General features: G+C 43.1%; 1 protein-coding gene across 6 annotated transcripts; it reads right to left on the bottom strand.

The window, feature by feature from the left end:
• Positions 1 to 102: 102 nt before the first annotated feature.
• stk38b (serine/threonine kinase 38b) lies at positions 103 to 17,275 on the bottom strand. 6 transcript variants are annotated; one of them, XR_014119305.1, is made up of 15 exons: positions 16,983 to 17,275; positions 15,359 to 15,495; positions 14,020 to 14,071; positions 13,727 to 13,849; positions 13,319 to 13,402; positions 13,048 to 13,171; positions 12,760 to 12,914; positions 9,820 to 9,922; positions 9,152 to 9,213; positions 8,824 to 8,941; positions 8,131 to 8,254; positions 7,567 to 7,662; positions 7,262 to 7,356; positions 4,137 to 4,285; positions 1,777 to 1,887 (listed from the first exon to the last, which is right to left on the bottom strand). XR_014119305.1 is itself a non-coding variant. In XM_027025436.3 (14 exons), the coding sequence occupies exons 2-14, from the start codon at positions 15,487 to 15,489 to the stop codon at positions 1,748 to 1,750; spliced, it is 1,407 nt and encodes a 468-aa protein (XP_026881237.2). In that variant the 5' UTR covers positions 15,490 to 15,495; positions 16,983 to 17,274; the 3' UTR covers positions 103 to 1,747. The 6 variants fall into 6 exon arrangements, 5 of the variants coding, with proteins under 5 accessions (XP_026881237.2, XP_081561190.1, XP_026881238.2 ...); XM_027025436.3 differs by lacking the exon at positions 4,137 to 4,285 and having other exon boundaries at positions 103 to 1,887; positions 16,983 to 17,274; XM_081705064.1 differs by lacking the exons at positions 4,137 to 4,285; positions 13,727 to 13,849 and having other exon boundaries at positions 103 to 1,887; positions 16,983 to 17,274.
• Positions 17,276 to 17,463: the final 188 nt, after the last annotated feature.

Here is a 17,463-nt window from a genome sequence, read left to right as displayed (position 1 = left end):
ATGGTTATTTTTATGTTTTCAGCCATGTTTGTAGTTAAGCCTATGAAGTTCAGATGAACAAAATCATATTTATGATAGGAAAAAAACTCAGTCAAATTTAGCCCAGATCACAAGCGGAGAGTTAAGTCACAATTTAATATGCTTTAAGCCCTAATCTCATACATAAGAGAATATTGTGATCTATCAAATCCTTTTCTTTGTACAACTATAGGTATATATGTAAATCAAAATGTTTAATTCAACTTGAGCAAAATGAGCATAAGTGTACAAAAAATTGCTAGATTATCCATATAACACACAAAACATTCAGAAAAGTAATGATGCGAGGACATGTTTCTATGTTTGATGTTGAAGTTGGAGGAAATAGAGCTGTGTCTGAAAGCTTTATTTCAGTCTGAAAGCATTCATTTGATTTTCTAAAGCGTAGCCAATGAAAGCTCAGTGCAATGTCCGAGTCATACTTAGCCCTGGCCTAAAGCAGGGACAGTAGCAGGAACCCTGGAATCCCAGCACTGCAATGTACACAAAGTATAAGAGTGACGATAAGAGACATACAGGGGAGGGAAAAAAGATATTGATTTTCAAGGAAATATATTTATGAACTAGCTACTGCAAAAACAAACCATCATATCATTTAAAGAGTGAGATCTGCCATCTCACGTCTTCACTTTTGCATTTGTATGCATTTATGACACCTACCATGTATAGAAAACCATGTAAGACGCACAATGTCATGTAATGGATCTGAATCATGAATATATGCTTGTAAAAGCATTGTACCACATCCTACTCATATGTATATGTATATGTACCTTCTAAACATTGCAAGTCCTAACAATATAAAACCATAAACTAATAAATTAAGCTTATGAGAACCATCAGAATAAGAGGACATTGGAATTCCATTCCAGTTCTATTCTGTCGTCAAAATAAAGCATAACAAAAAGAAAAAACAACAACAAACAAAAAACAGGCAGAGAAATATATTCCACAGAGGAAAGAACAATCTAAATCCAACCTAAAACTGGTTAAAGCAGGGAATTCCACTGGGCATCTCTGGGGCTGCCACATTCTCACCAGACTTATCTGAGCTACACCTGACAAAACCTAAAATGCTTAGACAACAAGATAAATCATACAAAAATAACTAAAAAAGTAAACAAGTAGCAAAAATACAAATTATAAATATATTTATATATTATCTTTTCCACAAAGCATATAAAAGAAAGCTTATCCAAAGATGTGAAAAAATAAAAACAGATCCTAGGCAATACAGCCAATAAGAATCTTTGGGTAAAATCCAGCAAATTCCACATTTCTTATTCATCAGCAAGTAACAAGATAAAATTGTGTTTGTGCGCCATTATGCATGATTATCTACTTTATTCAATGATGAGAATTGTTGTTCATACAGAAAACAGCATGCAGGAAAAAAATAAAACAAACATTAATGTATTGCCCGCAGTGACTACACAACAGGCAAATTGTGAAATGTGAGGCATCAAAGGTTGACGTATACAGGGCAGATTGCTGTAGGTGTGGAGTGTATACAAAGCAGAATGTAAGGTACATGGGACACATTGTTCTGGAGTGAGTGTTCTTCATCAGCACTCAAGCTGGCATGACTGTATCCATATTCGCAAAGCCTCTTAGATTAGACAGATGAAGAGAACTGTCAGTGTGACCCTAGACTTTACAAATGGACTGGAGGAAGGTGTAGGACCAGGCCAGGGGAGGAGTGCTGTACTCATCTTTTCCCTCCTTTCATGTAAGAAGGGATTGCACCCCGTGCTGTTAACCCCTCGAAGCGTTTGTAGGTGTAGTTGATGAAGACCCAGTCTTTATTCTTAAAGTCTGCATCCCCATGACTACTGGCCACAGCAGTCACTGCCAGAGAAACATAAACAGGGCATCATGGTGAGGAAACTACAGCCTGCTGCATACAGCATTAGGACTTACAGACAGTCAAATGTCTAGGACATTATCACAGTCATCTGGAAAATTATTACAGTGCAGTGTAGAATGATCACAGTGCTGTGTGAACTGATTTGTAGTGCTGTGTAAAATGATCACAGCATGAACTCAGGAATAATCACAGTATTGCATGTTGATGGTTGGAATGATTGCAGCACTGTATGGAATGATCGCAGTGCAGCTGTCAAGGTTGGCTGGGCATCTGGAAGGACGGACACGCCCACTCTTGCCAGGGATCGCACTACATACCTGCCTCGTTCCCAGTATCCTGCCTACTAATCAAATTCACCTGTCCCTTGTTCTCTCCCTCTATTTAAAGTCAAAGGTCCCGAGAGAAAGTGCTGCACATTAGTGGAACACCGGACTACTCCCTTCCACCCTGTACATCGCGACACAGAGTATCGTTTATTTGTTGTGATTTTGTCGCATATGGACAATGGAGAATTAAGAGCACTTTGGCTCAACCTTGCCTCTCGCTTCCTCTGTGCCGGAGGACTGTGAAGGCTTTGTGGTGCAATGTGAACTTTTTGGGTATCAACCCTGTTTGCCAGACCATGCCAAGGTGTCCTTTGTGATCTCTAGGCTTACCAGGAAGGCACGCACCTGGGGAGCTGCACTCATGGCCAATTCTTCCCCGCTGATGAATGACTACTGCAGCTTCATTCAAGAACTGAAAGCTGTATTTTTCCATCCACGTCAGGGGAGACACTGTGGACAAGCCCTGCTATGACTAAGGCAGGGATTCAGAACCTCAGCGGATTACGCTATGGAGTTCCGGACACTTGCTACGGGGTCACACTGGAACGAACCTGCCTTGATAGACATTTTCCTAAGCGGACTGAGGGCTGATCTGCAGGAGGAATTAGCATGCAAACAGGAGGCTACCACACTAAATGAGGTCATTCACCTCGCCTTTACGTATGACCACCTCCTGCAGGAGCAATGACGCCACCTCCACCGAGGGTTGCCACAGCGAGAGGGAACTCCAGTGACTGGGTGGACTGAAGCTCCAGAGGAACTGATGCAACTGGGCGTGGCGGGGTAAGGCGCAAGCCTGAGAACCAGCGAAGACGCAACAATCCGGTGAGTTGCTCCCCGACCCTTTCCACGTTTAAATTACCGGTGAGTGTATTCCACCAGGGTCGTTGGCTTACTGCATCTGCACTAGTCGACTCTGGCGCAGCAGGCAATGTTATGGATTGGGGTTTCGCAAAGAGGTTGGGAATAAAAGCCCTCCCCTGTCTTCCCCTTGAAGTGCATGTCACTCCTCGTGTTCTCCTCGAGACTAACTGGGAGCATGTCGAGCATATTGCTTTCTACCTCCTTTCCTCTCTCTCTCTCACCCCCTCATGATAGGTCTGCCATGGTTGCATGCTCACATTCCTCATCTGCTGTGGACAAAAAAAAACACGTCCTTAAGTGGGCACCCTCCTGCGATCAAAGGTGTTTGACCACCCGGGTTATCCCACTTCAGGTGACATCCATAGAGTCCTGAAGCGGATAAACACTTCACCATTCCTGAGAAGTATCGAGACCTGATTCAAGCATTCAGCCCTACCAAAGCCATGCAACTTCCCCCTCATCGTGATTGGGACTGTGCCATCACCCTTAAGGAAGGATCAGTTCCTCCCAGGTGCAGAATATATCCTCTCTCCCAGGAGGAAGAGAGGACTATGGAGCAGTATATAACAGAGGCCCTAAAGCAAGGATACTTCTGTCCCTCGAAATTGCCTGCCTCTGCTAGCGTATAAAAAAAAAACATTAAAAAAAAGGATGGCAGCTTAAGAGCATGTGTGGACTACAGAAGGGTTTAACTAGTTGCTTGTGCAGTACCACTATCCCCTGCCCTTGGTACCAGCGGCACTTGAGCAGTTAAGGAGAACCAGGTATTTCACCAAATTAGACTTGTGCAGTGCATACAACCTCATAAGGATTAGAGAAGGTGACAAATGGAAGACTGCCTTCAGCACATCAACAGGGCATTACGAATACTTAGTACTGCCATATGGTCTGGCCACGGCTCCCTCTATCTTCCAAGCTTACATCAACGAGGTCTTAAGGGAGTTTTTGGGTAGATCTGTTGTCGCTTATATTGATGACATCCTGATCTATTCCTCCTCCTGGAACCAACATGTGCGAGACATAAGGGCTGTTCTCCGTACCTTATTGAGAAACTCCCTCTACTGCAAGGCGGAGAAGTGTGAATTCCACCGCAGGGAGGTGGACTTCTTAGGTTACATCATCCAGGAGGGCAGCGTGCAAATGCAACCTGGCAAGGTGGAAGCTGTGATGGCCTGGCCAAAACTGCAAACTGGCAAAGAGTTACAACAGTTCTTAGGTTTTGCTAATTTCTATAGAAGATTTATTAAATCCTTCAGCATGTTGGCCAAACCCCTTACTGACCTACTCTGGGGACAAGCCCAAGGATGAAATGGAACCCCGAAGCAGAGAGCTCATTCAAGGGGCTCAAGACCTCCTTCTCTGCTGCTCCATTGTTACAGCAACTGGACCCAAAGAAACCCTTTGCATCAGATGTGGGAGCAGGCACAGTGCTTTCGCAATATATGGGAAAGGTAGAAAAACTAAGGCCCATTGCCTACTTATCACGAAAACTGAGCCCGGCAGAGAGGAATTACGGAGTCAGAGACAGAGCTCCTAACGATGAAACTCGCATTCGAAGAATGGAGGCATTGGTTAGAGGGAGCATGACACCCCTTCACGGTGGTCACAGACCACCAAAAACCTGGAGTACTTCTAGATGACCAAACAACTGAACGCCAGGCAAGCAAGGTGGGTGCTATTTTTCTCAAGGTTCGTTTTCCAAGTCACGTACAGACTGGGGGAGAAAAATGTAAGGGCTGCCGCGCTCTTCCGACAACATCACACAGACGCTCAGTCGACCAGTTTGGAACCGGTTCTTTCTCCCTTGTTTCCTGGGATCTTTGAGCTGGGATTTCGACTGGCAAATAGTTACAGCCAATCCCCATCCACACTGTCCACCCAACTGACTCCACATGCCCCCCAGACATCATCATGCACTAATTACATGGACACACACTTCATTAGGGATGGGACATCCAGGGTCTACCTACACAGCCCAGCTGATAAGCGCACGGTACTGGTGGCCAGCCATGAACAAAGAGGTGGTGAGTTACGTGGCTTCGTGCTCGGATTGCGCACGCAGCAAGATGCCCAGCACCTCACCTGCAGGTAAACTGCTTCTGTTGCCTATTCCCCTGCGCCCGTGGTCACACATCGTGGTGGACTTCATAACCAACTTACCTGCCTCCAAGGGTAACGCATCCTTGTGATTGTTGACTGGTTCTCTTAAATGGTCCGGTTTATTCCTTTAACAGGACTGCCTACCGCCTTGAAAACCGTTGATCTCCTCTTCCATTACATTTTCAGGCAGTTCGGACTACCGGAGGACATTGTTTCAGACAGGGGACCACAATTTACGTCGAAAGTATGGAAGGAACTACTCCGGAACTCAACATTAGTCAGCCTGACTTCCGGCTACCAGCCCCAAGCTAATGGTCGGGTAGAAAGGGTAAATCAGGAATTAGGTAAGTTCCTGTGACTTTATAGTCAACACCCCGAAACCTGGAGCACTTACCTTTCCTGGGCTGAATATGCGCAGAATTCGTAGCGTCACACAGGGACTGGTTTAACACTTTTTGAGTGTGTTTTAGGATACCAACCACCACTCTACCCCTGGAACACCTCTGCGTCAGACCAACCAGCGGTAGAGAGTTGGTGTTGACGCAGCAAACAAGTCTGGGAGGAAACGAATCAGCAGAGCTATTGTGGCTTACAAGAGGAAAGCCAACAGGAAACATGGAGAGACCCCCTCATATGATCCTGGACAAAAGGTGTGGGTGGCAATGAAGGTTCTACAGGCAAGCTGGCAGCTAGATACGTTTACATGACGCTTTTATCCAAAGCAACTTACAATTATGACCGAGTACAACTTGAGCAATTGAGGTTAAGGGTCTTGCTCAGGAGCCCAACAGTAGCAACTTGGTAGTGGTGGGGCTTAAACCAGCAACCTTCTGATTACAAGTTAAGAACCTTAACCACTGAGCTACCACTGAAGGTCCTTACACCATCACCGAGCACATCAATAAGGTCACCTATCGGATAGACCAGCCAGGTAAAAGCCAGGCATTAAGGGCCTTTCAAGTATCAGCCCACGTATCACGGCAGACATTGGTTCCTTGGTTACCCCGCCCCCGCCTATAGACATAGAAGGGGAACTGGTTTATAGGGTAAGAAGCCTGCTTGATTCCTGGAGGCAAGGTAACAGGTTGCAGTACCTGGTGGACTGGGAGGGGTACGGCCCGGAGGAGTGCAGCTGGATACCGGCCTCCCAGATATTAGACCCCGAGCTCACTGCCTCCTTCCAAGGGGAACATCCATGGAGGCCTGCTCTGCGTCAGCCGGGCAAGCTGCGCTCTGGGAGGTTGGCGGGGTCTTTGGGGGGGGTCTGTCACGGTTGGCCGGGCATCCAGAAGGAGCGACACGCCCACTCCTGCTAGGGATCTTACTACATACCTGCTTTGTTCCCAGTCTCCTGTCTGCCCAGTCTGCCTACTAATCAAATTCACCTGTCCCTTGTTCTCTCCCTCTATTTAAACTCACAGGTCCCGAGAGAAAGCGCTGCACATTAGTGGAATGCCGGACTACTCACTTCCAGCCTGTACATCACTACAAAGAGTGTTAGGACCGAGTATTGTTTATTATTTGTTGTGGTTTTGTCGTATATGGACAATGGAGAATAAGGAGCACTTTGGCTCAACCTTGCCTCTCACTTCCTCTGTGCCGCCACCGTCGCAGCAGCCTGAGGAATACTGTGTACTGAGGAATACTGTGTACTGAGGAATACTGTGTACTGAGGAATACCATGTGTCACATTTGCCCCTCCCTGGCATCGCGGTTCCTACAGCGCGCTACCTGTTTTGTTTATTTCCTTGTTTTGTTTCCTCGTGCTTCCTTGTTTTGGTTTCTTTCAGTTCCACCCCCTTGTTAGTATCTCAGCCTGTTATTGTAATCCTGTGTCTTGTTAGTCCTCATTTGTCCTAGTGCCCTACGTGTTCGAACAGTCTTCGCAGTCCCGTCTCATTTCTGAGCAGTCTGCCTGTATATTGGATTTGTTTGCTTCGTTGAATACTCTTTGGACGTTACCTTTTGCTTGGGCCTTGACTCTTACTTTGGTTTGTCCCTGTTCTCTATTAAACTACATCCATTATACTGACTGTACTGAGGAATACAGTGTACTGACTCTCACCAGCAGGTTGCAGGATGTCTGATTCAGGAAACTCATCAAAATTGGATGTGTCATCGATGCTTTTAATCTCAATGGGGATGGCTGCTGGCCTCTCCCTACACACAAAAATGCATTAAAGAGCAGGTCTGCATAAAAAGCACAATAGAAAATTAGAACATGGTTCTAGATAATAAATCTGTTAGAACAGTAAAATGTTTGAAAATACTCTAGAAAAAAAAACATGACAGCTATTACAAGGAAAATAATACTAGTGAAACATTAGAGTTCTGATGCCCAAAAACAAGACATAGACTACACGTTCAAACCTTATATGGTCATAATCTACACCCTCGAAGAATGGGTTCCTTTTAATTTCCTCTACACCTGCAGCTCCAATGCGATGGTCTGCTTCACAGCAAAACCTGCATGCACACGTGTGCACAAACACACACACACACACACACACACACACACACACACACACACACAGTTAGCCTGTCTGGTTTTTCGAAGTCTGCCTAACCCAAGTGCCTCAATTTACATATTACATTTACAGGACTTGGTAAATGCTCTTGATCAGAGTGACTTTCATATTTATCAGTATATGTGCTCCCTGGGAATCAAACCAATTGACAATGGTGTAATCTAATTTATCAGGTGAGCCACAGGACCACAGTTAGCTATAAAGCTCATTCAGAACACACTGTATTGCTTGAGCAGTATAGCTGGAGTGAAATGTTTGAGGGGTTTTTTTTTTGGGGGGGGGGGTTGGTTTAGCTGGGGAGAAGGTGTTTGGTATAGTTGAGGAGGAGGTTTTTGCTGCAGATAGATGGGTGGTGTCTGCTGTAGATAGGGCACAGATGTTTGGTATAGCTGAGCTCAGGTCTAACCTGAGGATGAGGTGTTTGGCTCTGTCAGAGATGGGCACCTCAGGGGGGAAGACCAGTGTCTCCTTCCAGTTCATCACCTTTTTATATGTCTCCTGTGGAGTGTCAGAGCAGAACGGGGGATAGCCTGCCGTATAAACACACACAACACAACCCAAACAAAGACAAAACATAAATACCAGGAACAACCATATACACTACACTGACACCATCATAAAGACATATCACAACAAAACTACTCAACACAATATAACTAGAAAAAAACACCATAATACTAAAGCACAAATAATGCCACATGAAAAGAATGCAAAATAAAAATCACTACATAAACATGATCATAAGTTCATACAAAATACAAACATCACAAAAAAAACACAAGTGTCTGTTACACCTGCTGGGTCTGCTGTGACAATCCTGCAGATAAATTGGAGAATCGAGCTTGGTAATAAGCTTGAACCAGAAATCAGATGCACAAGTACGTGTACAAGTTCATGTGCCTAATTGTTACAAATTTACTTTTATTGTGTAGTTCAGGAAAGACTTTTGTCTCGCCCTCTCTCCAGACCCACCAGGTATGCTGTGTGGTGAGAGGCTATGGGTTTTGTGGTGGGGAGGTCTTTGGAATACTTCTGCTGGGATTACCATATGTCTGTGTTTGGAGTCTGTGTATGGAGACTTAGAGAGTGATGCTCCTACCAATCAGCATTTCATACATAATGACTCCCAGACTCCACCAGTCACAGAGCTTGTTGTAGCCAGTCTGCATAAACACTTCTGGGGCAATGTAGTCAGGAGTGCCCACAGTGGAGAAGGCCTGGAAGAAAACAGACCATTGTGTTCTCCTGCTCTTCTGGAACTTTATTAAAGCTTCACCAAGCTGTGTTGTTCTTCAGGTAAGATTGTTGTCTCAACATTGCTCAATCTTTATTGCTGAGACTTTTAATATTATTATTACCATGTGTCCTTTAGGGTTCATAAGGCCTGCATTAACATGTAATTACCAGCTGCATTAACATGTAATTACCAGCTGCCTCCTGTTCCGTTTCCATGTCTCTGCTTTCCTTTTGGAGTTCATGTTCTGGGAGGCTGTGAAGGCCCACACAAACACATACATACACACACAAACACAGGCATACACACAAACACACACATACACACAAACACAGAGTCTTTTTTACTATCCATGTGGTGCACTTCCATTGAAATAATGATTACTGTAGTTAATTAATTCTACATCTACATGTAACCGTAACATAATGTCAGATTTTAACTACTGTCCGTGTGGATCCCCAAAGAGATATCTAAACAAATACACATACATAGCACCTCATAACAATTAAACCACACTCAATCAAAAACAAAACAATAGTATGGTACTGCAGACATTTTAGAAATGTAGTGCTGGGCTGTATCTAGAACTACACTGACTAGTTCCAATGATGAGTGGCAGCCTACAATATCTTCATCTATGGCAATGTTATTACAGGACATGCTCAGAATTCCCCTGACTAGCTTGGGCTTGACTTCCAGAGAGCTCCCAGGTGCTCACTCCAAGAGGTTTGAACAACATTCAAAACTGTTTCTCTGGAAACTTTGTGTACTTCAATTTTGAATATCTCAGCAACATCTGAAATATATAATGTGGAACTGTTTAATGCTGAATGCAAATTTTTGAAAAAAGAAACTACTCACTGAAGTCATTGGACAAGCTGTGGCTCATGTTACGGTAAAACTCAGTGCGATGAGCTTTCTTTAGTCCTGTGCACAGACCAAAGTCTGACAGTTTAACATGTCCCTGTAACACACACACACACACACACCTCTGATGAAATCCAACGATCACTCAAAGACGTTCTGTTCATACACCATAAAGGGGAGAAGTGAGGAAGAGAAAAGCAGAAGAGGAAGCGGGTACGGTGGGTGGAGGACTGAGAGTGAGAGAGAGGAGACGAAGAGAAACAGAGAGACAGATGAGAGAAAGAGAGAGAGAGGAGACGAAGAGAAACAGAGAGACAGATGAGAGAAAGAGAGAGAGAGGAGACGAAGAGAAACAGAGAGACAGATGAGAGAAAGAGAGAGAGGAGACGAAGAGAAACAGAGAGACAGATGAGAGAAAGAGAGAGAGAGGAGACGAAGAGAAACAGAGAGACAGATGAGAGAAAGAGAGAGAGAGGAGACGAAGAGAAACAGAGAGACAGATGAGAGAAAGAGAGAGAGAGGAGACAAAGAGAAACAGAGAGACAGATGAGAGAAAGAGAGAGAGGAGACGAAGAGAAACAGAGAGACAGATGAGAGAAAGAGAGAGAGGAGACGAAGAGAAACAGAGAGACAGATGAGAGAAAGAGAGAGAGGAGACGAAGAGAAACAGAGAGACAGATGAGAGAAAGAGAGAGAGGAGACGAAGAGAAACAGAGAGACAGATGAGAGAAAGAGAGAGAGAGGAGACGAAGAGAAACAGAGAGACAGATGAGAGAAAGAGAGAGAGGAGACGAAGAGAAACAGAGAGACAGATGAGAGAAAGAGAGAGAGAGGAGACAAAGAGAAACAGAGAGACAGATGAGAGAAAGAGAGAGAGAGGAGACGAAGAGAAACAGAGAGACAGATGAGAGAAAGAGAGAGAGGAGACGAAGAGAAACAGAGAGACAGATGAGAGAAAGAGAGAGAGGAGACGAAGAGAAACAGAGAGACAGATGAGAGAAAGAGAGAGAGGAGACGAAGAGAAACAGAGAGACAGATGAGAGAAAGAGAGAGAGAGGAGACAAAGAGAAACAGAGAGACAGATGAGAGAAAGAGAGAGAGAAAGAGAGAGAGACAGAGAAACAGAGAGACATATGAGAGAAAGAGAGACATATGAGAGAAAGAGAGAGAGAGACAGACAAAGAGCGATAGAGAGAGACAGACAAACAGAAAGCAACAAATATACTCATTACCTCCCTCAAATAGACAAACAGCAGCTTTGTCAAATATGAAGCAGCACCCAGAAATGATGAAATACACTTAATGCTTGATAACTAGGTCTGCATATCTTATGACAAAAATGTTAATTTGGCACTCACAAATTAAATAATATATATCTTACACTAGCACATATTTTGCATTTTAACTGGTAGAAACTCCCCTCTTATGAAACATTACCATAGATGGATGCAAAATGCCCTACAAGACATTTACTGTGCAACATCAAGAAAATAACTTACAATCCAAACTTACAATCCAGAAAGTCTTCAAACAAACTTTCAAATCAGAAAGTTTCTAATATTCATGCCATAAGCACAGAAACTCTACTGACCAAGCAGTAGGCCTTAAATACTTCATTGCACTGAAACAAAATGTCTTCAAGACAAAAAGCCAAACATATGTCCTCTAAATTACCTGAAAAAACAGTTAAAGAAAAAAAATTATGGGATATGTGAAATGCATTAAATAAAACTACAGAAAAAAATGCATTCACATTCAAAACTGCAGGACCTGGAAAATATACTTTACATACTTATATGAAAGCCCACAATGTAAGGGTGTTAACCAAATGCAAAAATAAGTAACCATGGAACTACAAAGGTTAGAGGAGTCCGTAAAGAACAAACCCACATACTTTAGATGGTGAAAAAAAAAAGTATTCAACCACATTTTTGCCAGTTTTACAACTGCCAGTTAGGAGAAGTAGAAACTGAGAATCACTTTGGCTTTTCATATACAAAATATAAACACAGAAACGTATCTGACAAAGTTAGAAACGAGACCACCTCATCTTTCTCAAGTAATCCATGTATTGCTGGACCAAAATTTAATTGATTTCCCTAACATTAGTAAGTATCAGCCTTTACTGTTGGTTTTATAATATATATTTTGTCTAATTTTTTTTTAGGAATTAATTTCTTTCCTATATTGTCAGATGAATGACTACATTCCACTTACACTTCTAATATTTTATTTATTTGTATATTTTTTACTTTTTTATATTAATTAATGATGACTTGAACCACATACACTTTACAGCTTCGGCAACATAGATTTTAGTTGTCATGCCATAAGCAAACTGGGATTTGATTTTGAGTGAGACAGATAGAGAGGGAGAGATGAGAGTGAGCAACTCACTAAACCCTACCACAATGCATATATTATTTCCTTTAGAAAATTTAGTTTTCTTTTATTAGTTTAGTTTTATTTTATTCAACTTTTTATTTCCATAGTCTTATTACAGTTGTTTTGGTATTATTAGTTCAACCAAAAAATATACATTTTTATATTTTTGTGTTTTGGTAATATTTTATTCAAGGCAATCATTCCAATAAAACTAAATATAATTAGAGAGACAGAGAGAGTGAGAAAGAGAAGGGAGAGTGTATGTGAGAGAGTAAGAGAGATGGGGGTGGGGGGGTGGGGAGAAAACCAGAAAGCACTGGCACATACAATATGGCTCTTGTGCAGCCTTTTCCGTACTGAGTCATAATATAAAGAACACAAACGGTCTTCTGTACAGAACTAAATAAAGCATTCAGGGCATGTGTTGGAGTAAAGGTGTGTCTTTCTGCATGTAGGGGTGTGTGGGGGGTTGGGAGTGGGTTCATGCATGCTTGCGGTGTGTATGTGTTTGTGTGTGTGTGTGTGTGTGTGTGTGCGCGCGTGTTTAACCTTTGAGTCCAGCAGGAGGTTGTCTGGTTTGATGTCTCGGTGGATGAAGCCAAGCTGGTGGATAGAGTCAATGGCCAGCACTGTCTCTGCCACATAGAACTGCGTCTCCTCCTCTGTCAGCGTGTCCTTCTTCATCAGTAGGGTCATCATGTCACCTGCAGAGGGTGCAACACTCCTTACATCAAGGCTGTGCCAGAAGCAGCGATCCACCTGGCTGTGAACCTGCCGTCCCAGGGAGTCTGTGAGCCTGCCCAGCCATGTCTCTTGCTGTACACACTGCTCACTCACCTCCAGGCAGGAACTCCATGAGCAGGTAGAGGTTCTGCTTGTCCTGGAAGCTGTAGAACATCTTTACAACCCACAGACTGTCTGCCTGTACCAGGATATCTCTCTCAGCACGAATATGACCAACCTGAGCAGGAGTGGGGCAAACAGAGCAATTCAGACTCCTGTTACTCCTGGGCACATTACAGCAACAAACAAGGCTAACATCTGACATACAGATGAATAAATTAAATCACTTACCCACAGTAAATCTGTGTGTGTGTTTTCTGCTCACCTGTTCTTTTTCCAGCATGTCTGCCTTGCGAAGGATTTTCATGGCATAAACATGACCTGTGTCCTTCTTTTGCACCAGACGTACCTGAAGACCACACACAGTCACACACACACACACACACACACACACACACACACACACACACACACACACACACACACACACACACACCTGTCAAACACAGCTGAGCTGAACACTATTTAATACTGGTTGATAGTTTAGTACTCACTAATAGTTTAGATCTGAGATCTAATTCACTGTTATTTAAGTTTTGGTCTTTAGTTTAGTGCTTGCTGTTAGTTTAATATTAGTTTTAAGTTTAGTATTTGTTGCAAGTATTTGCTGATCGTTAGTTCAGTAATGCTGTTATTTAGTTGTTAGTTTATTGGGTTTAGGTCTCCATCGTACCTCTCCAAAGGCTCCTCGGCCAATCACCTTTAGAGACTCAAAGTCGTCCAGGCCTAGTCTGGTCCTCTTTAATCGGAGAAACTCTGTCTCCTTACGCGCATGCTCCGAGCGCCTTAACCGCTTCTGCAGTGGACCATATACCCTTCAGCATGTCTGTCTCTGTGTGTGTGTGTGTGTGTGTGTGTGTGTGTGTGTGTGTGTGTGTGTGTGTGTGTGTGTGTGTGTGTGATTTAAACAGTGAGACACAGACAGATTGGGTGAGATATCTGCAGTACACATCATTAAACATGCACCTCTTCATCAGGCAGTCCTTCTTCATCCATCACTTTCTCTAGTTTCTGCTGTCTGGTGAGACACAGATGAAACAGAGCCCAGTGAGCCTAATGACACTCTCCAATGCACAAGCACACTAAACAGCAGCACTGTGACCTTCTGACCTGCAGGGCACAGCTGGAACCAGCATGCAGGCAAGGCTGGTACCTCCTAACCTCTTTTCTCCTGTAATTTTTTTAAAACTCTTTATCTGCATTTTATACATACACGACATCAAGGTGGATAAACTGCCAGAGCACAGAAGGTACGAGCCTACAAGCTTGTGTTTACTTCCTCCTGTGCTAGGATGACTCCACCCTAGCATGTATTTACTTCACGCATCACTTCCTATCCGACTTGTTTGTACAGTTCAGAGCTGTTGAATTCGAACAGAACTGCTACTGCTGCAATGTTTTTTATTTTTGTCTGAATGTGGTATGCTCTGAGCTGAGCAATACAGAAAGGTGAACCATCAGCAGAGAGGAATATTGGAGAAAAGACTGTGTTTCAGACTGTGTCTCTAGAGTGTCTGCAACTCTCAAACTTGATCTGTGATTGTGGGAGACCTGGTGACTAAGCACTCTCAGCTTTGATCCTGGTTACAGCAAAGCTTTTCATCAAACAAAAAAAACAACAAAAGACCAGGAACATCTAGGTGAGAGTGGAATGTACACTATGCAGACACACAAACACATACCTTCTCACTCACACACACTTCTAACATGGACACATGCACTCACACATGGGCACAAGTACATGCATTCACACACTCCCAAACAAATACACACACTCACACAGGTGTGCATGCATGCACACATGCACACACACACAATTTGACTAAATGAAAAACCCAGGAAAAAGTGCTATGGAGAGCAGAGCAGCAGCAATGAAGCCCAGAGGGAGGATGATAGTGAATTTGCCTGAGGTCACGTTTCTCCTTCTTTGTCTGATTGTTACACACATTGCACATACTCAAGCTTCACAGACAGACACACACACCCCACATGCACACAAACACCTTCACCCAGCTTCACTCACCTTGGACAGCATGTGTAAAGCCAGTTTGTGGGATGTGTTCTGCAGTTCATATGCTATGCATGTTTATTCTAAATGTATTTTTAAAAGTTAATAGGAAGCCAACTCTCTTTATATTAACTAGGACGTCTTGTAAAGCTTTATAAAACATTCAGCCACTATGTCAGTAAGTGAGGGAATGTGGGTATGTGAATGTGTGTGTGGATATATGTTTGTGTGTTGTGTGTGTTTGTGTGTGTGTGTGTTTTGTATTATAGAGAGAGTGCATGAAATATGTGAGTGTACCTCATCTCTCTCTCCTCATGTTGAGTGACAAGGTTGCTGTAGAAGTTTTCTAGAGTCACCTTGGCCATGGTCACTCTTTCCTTAGTGTGGTTACTTAGCAGTGAGCTGGAAGAATGACCTCGCATCGCCATGTTTTCCTACAAGACACACACACACAAACACAGCTTAGCACACACAACAAGCTCTACACACACGCACACACACACACAAACACACAAACTCAGCTTAGCGCGCACACACACACACACACACACACACACACACATCTTAGCACACACAACAAGCTTTACACACGCACACACACACCCACACAAACACAGCTTAGTGCGCACACACACACACACACACACACACACACACAGCTTAGCACACACAACAAGCTCTACACACACACACACACACACACACACACAAATACAACTTAGCACACACACACACACATTCAACCAAACAAACAAACAAACAGAAACACATGCCAAAAGACTAGATCCATCTTATAACAGCAAGTGTGACACGAGTAGATATAATCTATAACAGCAGTGTGAAGAGAGTAGATCCAGCGTAAAAAAGACCACAGAAGGCATGGAGCTATTAGCATGATACCGAGTATACTGCATTGGTGTGCATAAATTGATTTAATCTCTAAGATGTTCTATTTGAAAAATGCAAGATTTGAACTATGAGAACTAGTTTGAAGACAATAGACACAAAGAAAGGTAGAGCACCCACAGACATACACACACATACACAATATTAAAAACAAACTCTGTGTGTGTGTGTGTGTGTGTGTGTGTGTGTGTGTGTGTGCGCGCGCGCGCGCGCATGTATGTGTGTAACTTAAGCAAAACTGTCAAATAAGCATTACTTTGGTGAAAGACTCTCCAGAAATATAGTGTGTGATTTGTGGTTTAACATGTCTAACTTTAGAGGCAGTTAAAGAAAGGACATTACCAGGACGCCATGTTTAAGTGGAGAACAGGCGGCGCAAACTGCCCGTGCAGAACTATATGACTACCCTCCACATCCTCTCACTAGCAGCACCCACCTAAGCCTAAACTTTAATCTTAACTATACAGTATAAAATACTCTAGACAAATTTTTGCTCATTAACATACCGTAAGGAATGAATAAGGAGTAGGATATCTGATGCCAGAACAGCATGCTTCAGGTCTCATTGACTAATTTCTTCTCTGATAAATGTAAAGAAGGGCATTTCTCCTCTGTGATTTTATTCTATGTGTATTAATTTAACGAAAACTTCCCAAATACCTGTCGTACAGTTATCATTTAAAAGTCCGAACTAGTTCAGCCGAACGGGAGGATTTTTCAACAATTTAAGATAACTTGAGCTATTTCTAACATGACCTCGATGTATTTCGAGAAGCTCAGGGGCGATGAAAAGGCGGATAACCCCAAGGACGATAACTCAAGCTGCGCTGACGTGGTCAGCGAAAGTTATTACACTGTATCCGAGTAGGCTGACACATTCCAGACAGTATCCATTAGAAAAAGGAGCAGAAACATACGCTATTTCTCATCAGCGCTGACCCTAAGGTACATTTGGCTGAGCTGAACTTTACAATAAACATTTATTTATACAACGTTAACTGATCGATAAACATACCTCCTGTAGGGTTGTGAACCTTTTTATAGTTGATAGACAGCTTCGAGCGATGCTTTTGTTCTTGGTAAACTGACATCGAGCCAGTGCGAAAAAAAAAAGTTGCTGTGAACTTCCCTAACCAGCTTTGCAAGATTTCTTATAAACTTTTCTGATGTTTGAAATAGAAATATTTCTTGATATTTGTATCTAGTGAAAGTTCTCCGCTAGTTATAGCAACATCATAGACTGCACAAGTCTACCCCCATACAGCTTCCTTTGCCGCAGTAGAAATGACACATTTTACCCGAAGACTGCAAATGCTCCTCCCATGTCGTTCAACAGCCCCATAGTCCCTCTAACACGGCTTCACACAGGCGAAATAACGACACCTAATGGTTTTCGAAATTTGGGCATTTATTACCATACTTTCACAATGTTAAGACATATCTCGAATCTACACACACTCACGAGTCACGTAACTGACAATGTGAATTATATATTA

Source organism: Electrophorus electricus, chromosome 22 (genome assembly GCF_041902795.1).
Source record: "Electrophorus electricus isolate QZ-2024a chromosome 22, ASM4190279v1, whole genome shotgun sequence".
Classification (NCBI taxonomy): domain Eukaryota; kingdom Metazoa; phylum Chordata; class Actinopteri; order Gymnotiformes; family Gymnotidae; genus Electrophorus; species Electrophorus electricus.
The sequence above is the reverse complement of the archived record's forward strand: the minus strand, read 5'-3'. Positions and strand labels throughout refer to the sequence as shown.

Excerpts from the sequence above, each read along its gene's own strand:
- stk38b (XM_027025436.3), bottom strand. The coding sequence starts at position 15,489 with ATGGCGATGCGAGGTCATTCTTCCAGCTCACTGCTAAGTAACCACACT. Across the intron at positions 9,923-12,759 it reads ACCTCCTGCTGGACTCAAAG|GGACATGTTAAACTGTCAGA; the intron begins GTTAAACACGCG and ends TGTGTGTTACAG. Across the intron at positions 7,357-7,566 it reads GTAGATTATGACCATATAAG|GGAGAGGCCAGCAGCCATCC; the intron begins GTTTGAACGTGT and ends TTTTGTGTGTAG.